Source organism: Strix uralensis, chromosome 6 (assembly GCF_047716275.1).
Source record: "Strix uralensis isolate ZFMK-TIS-50842 chromosome 6, bStrUra1, whole genome shotgun sequence".
Lineage (NCBI taxonomy): Eukaryota > Metazoa > Chordata > Aves > Strigiformes > Strigidae > Strix > Strix uralensis.
In genome coordinates, this window is record NC_133977.1 from 16,685,655 (window position 1) to 16,698,520 (window position 12,866).

The 12,866-nt window shown below is 44.3% G+C and overlaps 1 protein-coding gene across 2 annotated transcripts in view; it reads right to left on the bottom strand.

Moving 5' to 3' along the window:
* Positions 1-418: 418 nt before the first annotated feature.
* The window catches only part of PARD3B (par-3 family cell polarity regulator beta), a 431,714-nt gene continuing 419,266 nt past the window's right edge, over positions 419-12,866 (bottom strand). For both annotated transcript variants that reach the window (XM_074872992.1, XM_074872991.1), the window contains exon 23: positions 419-5,133. In XM_074872992.1, the coding sequence (XP_074729093.1) occupies positions 4,779-5,133 (355 nt within the window). In that variant the 3' untranslated portion in view covers positions 419-4,778. The remainder of the gene's footprint in view (positions 5,134-12,866) is intronic.

Below are 12,866 nucleotides of genomic sequence, written 5' to 3' on the forward strand. Positions count from 1 at the left end.
ACATGGCTGTAGAACACCTTGATTGTTACCAACAGCAAGAGAAGAGCTCGATGTTGAGATGAAACTCTGGGGAACTTCAGCAACGAACATGCAGTTGCCTAAGCTGAAATTTGCCAAGATGGCAAGGGACTTCTCTCTTGCTTCTCCTTTCAATCAGGGCTATGAAATCAGGACTCCGGCTCTACAACTGAATACAGTGCGGATTTGAGAGGGAATCAAGTTAAGCCCTGTGATTGTTTTTTTCTACAGGGCAGTGCATAGCTGTTGTGGTTCATTTTTCTTTTTTAAAAATTCACCTTACCAATTCTGATCCGGCCTGATCACACATGATCTTCTAATATCAAATCACATCCAGGGGTGAGGATAACTTTGTAGATACAAAGAAGAGAAAGATTCTACATACAAATACATAATCATATATAGTCTTAAAGCCTTTATTTTAATGCAAAATAAAACAGGTAAAATTTATATAGCCATATATAACAAAAGATCGAAATCTCTGATGTACTAGAAAAAAACCTCTCAAATTTTTTGTTGAATTTCTCCCCAAAAACAATCACACATGATTTTAAAATCAGTTTTGCTTAAACACACAGGTATTGTCAGGATCACAAACACCTCTCCCCCACAATAACAGAATAGCGTCTTATAAAGCCTTCTCTTCTATGCAGAGATAGCGAATAGTGCTTCCGATTTTGCACGGAAGGCTTAGAGACTCTGCAGAACTGTGACGGAGAGCACAGGTGTAGGGCCTTTCAGAAGTGCAAAGCAGCCCCTGCTCAGAGCAGAGTGTCTGGATGCGACCCTGGCAGAGCAGTCGGTAGGATTCACTCACAGCACTAACTCTCTGAATAAACACATCTGTGATGGCTGGGAGGAGGAGGTAGCACAATTCATCTGTAAAAAAATTAGGCAGCATGTGAAGCTATTTCTAGATCAGGAAGCTGGAGTGAATTGGAATTTAGGGCTGCATGCACTTTTTCAAGGCAGGAGCCTTTTTTTTTTTTTAATGCTTAGTTCCCTCTTTTTTTTTTCCACAAAGGGCAATTGATATTTCTTTATGCATTCGAGGGGTGCCTAGAGACTTCTGCATCATAATATATCACAGTGGTAATGTCTGCTTGCAGGCCAAGATCGTGGCTCACTAGTGGGTGGTCACTCAGAAAATCCACAGGCTCTTTTTCTATCTCTTAATCTTTCAACTGCTGGGCCTGGCTGGCCCCACGCCAGAGCCAGAAATGCAGGCTGCACGCCACCAGCTCAGGAAATCAAAGCTTTCAGCTTCACGTGAGAGTGGGCCTCTTTCCCCCTTGTCTTGACTCCTGTTCACATGCACACTTATGGCACGCTGCTCCTGTGGCAAACCCAAACTCTCCCTTCACGCCCGCTACGTCAGTAACTTTACTGCTGGACTGGCACATTTTGGATGAGGGAGTGTGAGGCAATTACGTGTCAAGAGCATTTCAGACTCATAATTTTCCCAAACATATGGACATATGGGGAAAAGAACAACTTGTTACTTAACGGCTCTTTTGGATTTTGCAAGTGTGTATTTTCAACCGTCAGTTGTAGCACCTCGTGAATTCTGCACGGTACATATTTTTCCACAATATGGTGCTAAAATCATACATTTTACACTGCAGAGAAGCTGACTATATATACTGTAGTTACACATTATACTTTTGAACATACCGTACCTCTACCAGATATTAAACCAGCAAATGGCAATTTTCTCCCAGAACAATGGCACCAGAGATTGATGAGATGCTCTGTAATACTTTTTGGTCTTGTTCCCCCAGCTAGGTCAGACTGTTCTTCCTCCTTAGCTCCTCATCTGTAGGATGCATCCATATATTATACTTGCAGCACTTTTTTTTTTTTTTTTTGAAGAAGCAGCTCTGTACTGATCTAACAGCAGAAGCATAATTTAATAACCTGTTGGGTAAGATTAACAGCTCAGAAGGTGTTTGTTTGATCTGTCCGCCTCAACCAAGTGGAGCCGATGCAGTCAAGGGGAGCTCTTAAGGAGAGATTCAGGTTACGGGGAGACAATTGCGCAGGTCCTTCAAAGGCTATAAATAACGCAGAGCTGTTTCCATCCAGATTTTATTTGGCCCTGGCTCTTGAAATACTGTAAATAAGTTCTGTTCCCTGTGCTGTGACGCCATAGTTGAGAGTGATTTATAAAGGCAGTAGCTTATATTCAGAGCTGGTTTTAATTGTGGCCTGGCTTGATAAAGCCACTGTCGCAAACATATTAGTTTCTTTACAGCTGGATCAAATGTATCAGGGGTTATATTTCAAGGAGGGAAAGGAAAGTATTTTAATTTGTTTTCGCTTCACTTTCAGCGGGCCTTCATAACACCAGCAGCTACCCTGTGGCTGCCAAGTCCTGGCTGAGTATCCTACAGCATCTAAAACTCTTTGAGAGAAGTACAAGGCTGTGTACAGCACGTACATGACAGGCAGAGTTTCCTTGGGGAATGTGCCTTATTTATGGAGGGTACCAAGAGACATCCAGCTTTACATCCAACCCTCCCTCCAGAGGTTTTTCCCTCCTACATTACTAGGGAAGAGGGCAGAAAGAAATGGAACAAGAACCGAACACTGTTGCTTCATGATCGGTTGCATTCCTCTCCCTCCCACCAATGCTTCCTCCTGACTGGATTTAGAGTTGTGCCTGCCCCTGCCCCAGGGAGTCTAGCCCTGTATCTGAATCACAGAGATGTTCCTCCACCACCCCAAAGCTGTCTCCTCTCCTCTGCTTCCCAGCCTGTCTGGTAGGTAGAGATTGGTGTGAATGCAAATGCTAGAGTCTGCCAGCCAGCCGGGCAGCTGCAAGTGCTCCCTGTGCCTCAGGGTTATGCCAATCTCTCACCAGCATTAGCAGCACAGAAGAAACGTTGGCTGGGATTAAACGCTGCTTCTCATCAAGGCCATTACCTACTGGCAGTGGCCCCTGGAAAGCAGCATTGCACAAGCCCACCCTGCCCTGTGCCTTACGGACCTCTTACTCTAACAAGGCCTTTTCCCAGGGATATCTAGTAAAGAGACATGCTCCTAGCAGGACAAACCTTCCTGGTGATATTTAATACCTGGGAAGTGACCCATGTGATTTAATCTGTTGCATACCAAAGGTGTCAAAAAGACATCAAAGAAATCCTTGTGCTTAATCCTAGGCCAGGTCACAGTCTCTCCCTGATGAGGAGAGGAGCCCAAATGGTTTAATAGCACTCCCAAAAGGCTGAAGTTGAGGAATTAAGGACACTTTGAAACTTCACAAAATGTATTTCTAGGTGGCAAGACTGTATGGTTTCCCTGTGACAAAATCCTTGAGGCAAATCTCTGAGCACCCACAGCCCTGTTGGACTGGGTAGCACAGGTCCCCGTGACTGGGGACATGCATTCCTGACCTCCCAGGCTGGCCAGCTGCAGAGCAAGCTCAGGCTGTGTGGGGCAAAGAGCCAGACACGTACCCCACTGCCCTGTCCCCCCACGGCTCTGCTGTGCTGCTGGCCTCTCTCCTCACCCACACCTTTTCTCTTCCTATGCACTGCTGCAAATAACTTGCTACAAACAGCTATTCTTTCCTCTTCCTCCTAGGCCCCAGGGTCTTGAAGCCCTCTCTGTTGCTTTCCTTGTCTTCTCTCTCCACTTGCTGTGAAAAGCCCCTTTTCCCACTGGCCTGATGGCCCCTGGCTGCAAGAACTTGAGTAGTTTGGCACTTGGCATAGCCTGGCAGTGGGCTCTGCGCTGGCGGGTGCCTTCACACAGTGGCTGGCTTGTGAGGGCCAGGCACGCTGCTGGCAGGCACTTCGCTGCAACCCTGGCCAGAGCGGGCTGGGAAGGGGCTGCCCTGCCAGAGCCAAGGCGGCACCTGATACAGTAACTTAATATGAATTACGGAGTCCATGCCTGCGGTCACCTCCTCAGTCACTTCTTATAGGCCAGCTCCACTGAAACCTCAGGAGCAACACCTTCTGACAGCAGCTGAGGATCTGATCTCCGGGATTTACACTTAAAGAGTGCACACTATATAACTATGAAATGCTCACAAGCACACACACGCACATCTACAGACACACACTTCTCAGGTGGCTGGCTGCATGGCAGATAAAGCTTTTCGCTTTACTCCAAATGCAGCAGGTGCAATAAGTGGAGAATCTTGCTACACAAACTTCAAAAAATGAAGGCTACAAGATTGCTGCCACCACCAAACACAAAGAGGAAGACAGAGGCCAGATTACAAATCTGGAACTGCAGCATCCTTAAAGCACAGAGCTGCTGGTCTGAACATGACTGGAACGCGGCTGCTACCTCTGTGGCAGTCCCTTGTCAACTCATGATCACACACTGGATTACACAAGATCCCCACCTCTGCACGAAGTCCGTACTGCATGCTGTGTTCTCACTTAAAGGCTCTATTACAGCACTCTGAAGTAAACTCTGGTGACACCACTGCCCTTATACAGACGTACTGTATAGGTGTAACTGGATTCGGTAAATAGCCCTGAGGTGTATTAAGTGTTCCAGCAGCCACTTTCTACTTTTAAAAAGAATTAAAAAATACTCAACTGTCTGGTACCTCACATACTCAAAACACATCGTACCTCACGTGGCTTTGCCTGTTAGGAAGCACCTACGCTGAGCCCAGCTCAGTAAGAACGACTCCAGGTCTCATGTGCCACTCTTACAGGCAGCTACGCTTGGGAACAACTCTACGAGGATGACGTCCGACGGGATTCTTCCTGGGCTGTGCCTGCAAGTCCAGTGCATGGCTATACAGCTGCAGTCATGGGGTTCTTCTGCCTGGGATCCTGTTGCCTGTACTGGTACTGGTCTGGACTGGTCCCACGGTGTCGGACAATTTCATTATAAGCTGGTGCTCGGTGGGACTGAGGAGGGGAAGGAGGCACGTCCTGCCGGAGGGGTCCTTTATGCTGGTTTGTGACAGGCTGGGCTGGGTAGTACTGGGGGTACCTCAATTCTGCCACTCTTGTGTCCGGTGCACGGATGTAGTTCCCCTTAGAGGGGTGGACAACAGGCTGTCCCCCTTGGTAGTAGGGAAGATCTCTCTCCTTGTATATTACTCGTGGCCCTGTTAAATATTCCAGTGGCTCTGCAGGTCCGCGCCTGAGAAGGAAAAACACAATAAAGCACATAAAAAGGCAGTCTACTAGCCCAGCAACACATTATTGTACTCACAATCTATGTTTACTTTGGGAAAGGAAATGCCACCTCAAGCATGACAGGTCCAGATGAATCAAAAGAACTTTTGAAGGATAACAAGCCTCCCACCTGCTCGCTACAGAAGTCTGTAACACCCAGGACGCTGGAGGAAAGGTCCAGCGCACATCACAGCCCTTTTACAATGGGGGAGCACTGGAGCCCTTCAGCTCCAAAAGTCAGCCTCCTGTGATCCATTTGCTATAATGGAAACAAAGCTCCTTTAAACAATGCATGTTTGACTGAATCTTATCTAGCCTGAGGATAAACAGATGAGTTGGGTCTGCAAGTCTGCAAATCCCATAAGCTTTACATGCACAAATATTCACGCTTTCCAAGCCATTTCCCACTATTTTTTCTCCTAACATGTCAGACTGTAAAACTTTCCAAACACCATAGTTGGAAAAACTGGAACTCCTGGAAGAAACACTAGAGATGTCAGGCTACAGTACCTGTGTTTAATGGGCGAGCTGCCAGTGGGGTTTCAAAAAATCTCCTGTGATCTAGAAGGCCTGATATTACAACAGCACTGTAACTTGTCTGCATCAGTATGGATCTGACAAGCTCTACTTCACGTGAAAAGCAACATGTGAACACGTCATCCCTGAGGATGTGCCATGGAGCCCTCTATGTAGCTTTTTGCATCTTAATTCCATGATTTGCACTAATGAAGCATTGATATTTTTTCCTAGTACAGCTTAACTTGTGATACTTTTGAAATGGCAAAAATAATTGTTCTCACAGACATGTCACCAGAGCATCCCCAAAAGTTCAACTCAATTAGGAGTTTTTGCCAGTCTGATTGCAAATGTCTTTGCACTTTGGGCAAAACCTCTCATTGACTGCAGAGGAAGCTTCTCTCCAAGTGAGAGCTGAAGGAAGACGGCAGGGTTTTGACCCAAAACAGGGGCTGAAAGTATAAATCAATTACACCTGCTCTGTGGCTTTGGGCCTGAACTCATCAACTATTTAAATATTCTTTGCATAGATTTATTTTAAAAAGTCATTCTGGTACAGCAGATCAGGTGTTCACAATTTGTTAATGCCTCTTTTTGTTCACACAAAGATTTTACAAGCACGCTCCCCCCTTCTTAATCTGGGCTCCCAGACTCCACTGGAACTTGTTTTGCATGAAGTAAAACAAAACATGTGGTTTTCTGCTGCACTCGTTTAAGCCCATGGGGTAAATCATGGACATAGGCAATGAACAAACATTATCTGCCTTGAAATGAACCTACAATTCTCCCCCTGGAATAACTTAGTGCAAATGTTTCCTGTTTAAAATGGAAAGAGCAAAAGGAAGAATTCCAGGCCCTGGACTTTTAGGACCCTATGCTCCCTAGAGACTTTTTGCTTTGAAAACAGAACATTATAAAAGACAGGCACTCCTGGCTTTCCCTGCCCCCCCCCCCACAACCTGGTGAGACAGTCCAGACAAAGTGCTGAAGGGCCTGAAGCCACCCTCTGAGATACTAAAAGAACTCTTAAACTGTATGTATTGAGACAACTGCTGTCTCCGCTCACACCTAGGCCTTGCAACAAAGCCCAATTTCCACAGCAGGCCAAAGAGTTTCTCCATGTCTTTCTATACAAAGACTTGTTCACTAGTCAGTCCACTCACACTCAGCTTTTAATTCCTCTGTGCGCAAAAATGCACTTCCAGTCATAAAAGGCTTCTGCGACGGTAGGACCTGCTTTGTGTCAAGCAGCAAACCAACAGGAACAAATGTTAAACCTATACCCATCACCTTTTAATATAACAATAATGCTCAAAATCCTGTATATTAGATTTTATAAGATGTTCTCATCGGCAGCTATAATCAACCACATTCTCGTGGATTACATTAAAAAGGGACTGAGCTTGGAACCTGATCCAGAATTCACTGAAGAGCCAGGTAGCTTTTGGACACAGCTCTAACTGCAAAATTGAATTACTTTAGAATAACAAATTCAAGATTAATTGGTACCAAAATGACTGTTGTGAAGAGGACTGAGGCACCAGCATCATCTACTAAGCCTTCAGCACACAATTTATCCCTCAACTCCCACGAGAGGCCTGGATGTTGCAGGAAAAGAGGGGGATGTGTTTCGCTATCCAGCCAAAAGATCTGTATCCAGGAAAGCTCAGCCAGTCCAGTTCTAGGAGACAGTGTGACACTGCTGCCACACAAGCTGTGACTGCAGAGGGTAGTGCATTTAGGTAGCTTCGACCTAGGACTGTGCAGTGGGGATGAGCCTGAGCAATCAAAGCACAAGTGTGCCAGACCTGAGGCATGTACCCAAGCTGCTTGAGCTTGTTCTTTGAGGTCTTCATTGCTGTTACCTATGCTACAAAACTAAATCCACCATTGGTTCACTTACAGCTAATTCCATCTCTGGTTATGTAGACAAATGGCAGAGTGGAACATATGGGAAAAGCAAAATCTTTCTTTAAAAAATAAAGAAATAGCCAAGCTGTCCAGTCTCAGCACCAGTTTCCCTTCTCTGAGGGTGAAACATCCACAGATGGTATCACTCTCGAGTGTCTTCCCCAGGAGTCAGGGCTTAGCAGCTGGGAGGAGAGGTTGTACACAGAGGGAATTGAATCTGCTGGAAGTGGCTTGAATCCACTTCACATGGATCCTTCAGGAAAGCCCCAGGAAGACAGAAGGTATGTCAGGTTTTTAGCAGCCTTGGCAATAATACAAGCAGTGATCTAAGCAATGATTACCAGAACTCTTGCATGAATAAAACCTTGGGAAACCCTCTAACTTCCCAAAAGGCTGCCCCTGGGCAGCATGACCAGGGGGAAATTTAATGAAAGATAATCCTTGTGGCCACCACACTCTTCAGCTCACTTCCCCTGGTGATCCCAGTGGGTGTTATGCATGCGGATACACATGCTACAACGATGACACTTTTCTTCCCTTTTACGACCAGCACTGCATGGTGAAGCCAAGTTATCTCCTGAGGATTCATTCTTCCCCACCTACCGGCCATGCCCGGTGAAGTCTGTTCTTAGAGAGCTGCTCACAGTGCAACCAACCAGCCTGAGGAGTCTCCATGAACCTCTGACATGAACCTCCATCTGACAAGTCTTAAAATACAGGAAAAAAACAGCCCTTCCTTCCCCAAGTGTGCCAAATTAACCATCAGAAAGTCAATCTTTTTAAGGTAGAAGAAACACCTACAGATACCAAGCTCTGGCTGTAGGAATGCTGTCACCATTAGGAGTAAGTCTAGGACACTGGGGGTAGTTCCTGTCCAGAAGAGCTGGGCTCCTCTAAAGCAACACCATTTTCACTTGATAGCTCATGGTGTAAAAGCATATGCTGTTGTTTATCCTTAAAGAAATTGCCATAACAACTCAAACCAAACACTTTCTACTTGGCAGCCCCTTGTAGATGCTATGCTTGTTTCTGCAAGAAGCAAAACAACCCCTGCCTTTTCATTCAGCAGACACTGCCACCTCTGAGGAGGCCCTAATGAAATTCTTCTCCCCTCCCTCGCTGTTTTTGTTGGCTCCTGATGAGTTCAGAGTTCACAGGGCCATATCACACCTCGCAAGTGACCCATGGTTTGGGGGTCAAACCAATAACCTCAAGTGGAAAATCACTGACCCAGGGGAGTGATCAAAAATCCACAAATTGGGTCAAGCAGGTCCAGCCACTCAAAAGGACCAGGCCAGGAGCGTGCCCTCTGAGAGGACATGCTGAGTAGGAGCTGCTCTGACCGTCAGCTGTTTTCCAGATTTTTGGCCAGTTGTTTGACCTGGGGGTCCAGTGAAATTAATGGCAGGCAGAAGGTAGGGAAGCTGACACAACAACCTGGGAAGGAACTGATCTCAGAGCTCAAAAAGTGTTTTTGCTGATAGTTCAGCTCTGCTGGCTCCCACTGGAAGATGCATCACTGATGTGGGTCTAGCCAAAAGCAGAGGCTGCTGCTGAAGGAAGCAGCGGAAGGAAGGGAGGTAGAAACACCATGTTCAAGAAAGGCATCAAACTGGTGGGACAGTGAAACGCACTCCTCAAAAATTTCATGGGCAGTGTCCCCCTTAAAATGTTCATTTTATTGTGAGGATGTGAAATCTCACCTTCCCTTGCAGAGATATTATAGACCATACACACAGGTAGTTGCAAACATGTTTTGCCGTATCATTTCATATGCTGGTTAGGAGCTCTACTGGTTTATCTTCTAAATGATTCACCAGGTAAGAACTGTGATCCATTAGGAGCTTTAAGAGCACAAAGTAACCTTGGCCAAATAAAGCAGGTAACTTGTGACTGATGTTCAATTAACAGTACATGTGTTGTTATTTTCTCTGTGACAAGTAAAGCCCGAAGTAGATTGTTTTTCTATCCCTGCTTTATTTATCTTCCAAGCACAAAGAACAGAAAATCTAATATCTTCTGGCTTTGCTGCAGAATTTTTAAGAGCTTTGGGGTTTATTTAAAACTGAACCAAAGGATTCAGAATACTTAAGAAAGGCTTATTTTACCCAAAATGTTATTTAGTCATTGAAGTTAAACAGTTATCTGTAGGTTTCAAAAAACACCTTTTGCTTTCTGCAGTTCCTCCCTTTTTTTTTTTTTAAAGCCCCCATTTCAGTAATTCTTCAGTTGTGGAGGATCTCACAGCATAGACTGGCCTAAATACCTGATGCTTCAAAAAACAACCAGAAAAAATTATTTCATTTCAGGTTTACTGTGTTTAATTGTTAACCCCCATTTGCAGGTCACCTTTAGCATCAGCCACTAGACACATGCTTGGGTTATCTGAAAGGAAAGGGAAGCAAAATGACAGTCTGGCCTTCAAGCTGTTCTCCATCATGTTGGGGGTTTGGATTTCATCATGACAAAGAGTCTTTCTTGCCTCTGTTCTATAGGGAGAATCACAGAGGTCACCCTCTTAGTACCTGGCAAAAAGCAAGGAAGGGAATGCTCTCTTCTTACATCACTGTCTCCTCCTCGCTGCTGAGGGAATATTTTGCAAGGGATATAATCTCACATGAAAAACCACGTTCTTACTTTGTCAGGGAGTGCTTCTTGAAATAAACTTCAAAGACAGCCACAGACTAAGTAGCAAATGGAAAGCCCACATTTGGCTGCAGTCTCTTTCATGTCTAAGCAAGACATACAGAGGCTCTAGGTGATGGCATCAGGCAGCTCAGGCTGTGATTAAAGAACAGGAGAAAGCAACAAGGTCCTATCTGTGTCCAAATTCTCACTGAAGAACTCTATTGTATGCATCATGATTGCATGCTGTTTGTTCTCAGTCAGGAGGATCTACTTTTAAAGAAGAAAGGAGAAGCTGATGTAAGAATTAAATTATGCAAACAAACAATCTTACAGTATCAAATACATTACACTGTGTCTTTATAAAGCTCTTCTCAACATACACTGAAAACAACTGACTGAAAAGACCATGTAGTCCCTATCTCTATAGATACAGTATTAAAGACAAGGCAGTGCTGTTTGTAGTCAGTGGCACTAAGAACTTCTGTTGGTTAATATTCAATGTGCATATAACTTAAAAAAAATATATTTTTTTTAAACCACTGCAGGTTTCAAAAAAATCACTGCACGACTCTGAGCTTCATTAAAGTCTGTCTCTGTATCTTAATAGGCGAGATACTCCTATAACAAACATTCTTTGCTGTTTCAGACCAATACTTCCCATAGCCGATGATGGGGTTTGCATTTAAAAAACCACTGGAAATCAAATTTGGTATCTTAGTGCTGGGAAGAATTTGCAGCACAAGGAAGTGCTCAGTGGCTGCTGTCTGTGAGAGAGGCTTGTACCACTCAGAAGGCGGCAGATGTCTAGCAATGTCATACTAACCTCAAACACACCACACACAGATTATTTATGGGCTGAGCTGGTGGAGGTGCTTTCTTCTCCTGTTCTTTTATCAACAATACAAGGCTAAAAAATCAGATAACATAAACGAATACAATCCCTGGCTCTCATGTAGCACATGCCATGCGGAGAGAGCTGTTTTTAGTTTGAGGACTGTGTTTGGAATTCCTTCAGTGTCAGGTTTCCAGTTACCAGACCCTCATCCCTGGGCCAGGCACGACTGCGGTTGGACTGGATTAGCAGAACACTCTGCAATGTATATTACATAGCTTTGACTTCTATAGGCTTTGCAGACCCATAAAAATAATGATCATTTCATGACCTGTGTTACTGGGGGGGAAAAAAGAGCAGGAAAATCTCTCTCCTCCCTTTTTAAAGAATTCATATTTGTTTTGGATTTGGAGAAGGAGGGAACCATACAAGTTTGAAATTCAAGCAAGAGTACATTTCAGATGCAATGCAGGCAGGCTTGACTCTCTTCCCTTGCATGAAGCTTTGCAAAGTTTAACAGTGGTGACTGGCCTGAACGTAAGAGCTTATATGCATAGTTCTTCTCTCACTACAGTATTATGGCTTGGAATATTTAGAAACACACAGCAAAAGCACCACAATCCTGGAAGGTAAGTGCATAGACATGTTTATATTACTCTAGTTGAAGTCTAGCCTTAAAGTGTCTGGAGAACAAAGTCCTTTACTGTTTGCAGAGGGCCACATTTTGAGAGATGTTGGGCCCCAGCAGCTCCCTGGGCAGTTCTTAGCAATGGGAGACATTTAGGTGTCCCACCTGTTTTTACATCCAGGACCAAACATAAAGTTTAGTCAGATACTAGCTTTCCATGCAGATAATCAGACTGCAGAAACAACTGTAAGATAGGAAGATAGTAGTCTGACAGGTTTAAAACTTTACTATAAGATTATATAAGATTTCTTACACAGCATGAACAGTCTACTTTGCATGCAAGCAAATTGACTGTTTTCAATTTCTAATGGAGCGAACTATGTCACAAATTGGTTAACATCAGAATTTAGAGTGCCATTTAATTAAATTCCCTCCCATAGGCAACAAAGCCATAAAACATTGTGTTGCTCCTTTGCTCCACCATTAGTTTATTTTCCACAGCAGATCTCAGACCAGCTTCCGATAATCCCGTCCTGCAGGCAAAGCTCCCCTTTCTTTCCTTCCCTAAATCCAACCTCCAAGTATAGGAACTGCAATAATCAGGATTAAAACCCTCAAATCAACAGCAACAAAAACCCGAATATGCTACCCGGTGCTCTATAAATGTCCAATAAGCATTCAAAACAACTAGTCCAATAATCCCTCCTACTCAATTCCTCACTTGTTTTGTTCATATGCTCTCAGGCATGGTACATCTTTTCTACCACGAGGCATAAAATGAAGTAGCACCTATTGAACAAGACATCGCTATTCTGTGATCTCTTCAAGCTTAAAGGGATCTTAAGTAGATTGGTACTTTAAGTAGCAAGTCATTACAACATGTGTCATTTCATATGTTACTCATTATTCAACACAACATAATACTGTGTGAGTCATTAACCTCTTGGCATTGGTAACCTACTCTCAATGCTAAGCAGTCATGCTTGTTGCTCAGGAACCCCCATGCTCTGTCGGGGAGAGACCTGGATGAGATTTTAAGGTCCCTTTAGTCTTTTGTTTTGTAGAGCAGCAGGGGCCGAAAGCTCTTCCTATAGACTAAAAGAGTTCTTGGCCTTTGGTCTCTTGCATCAAGTTTCTGAGACGATGATGGCCAATTTACATTGGAGGGGAGAAAACTTCTTTT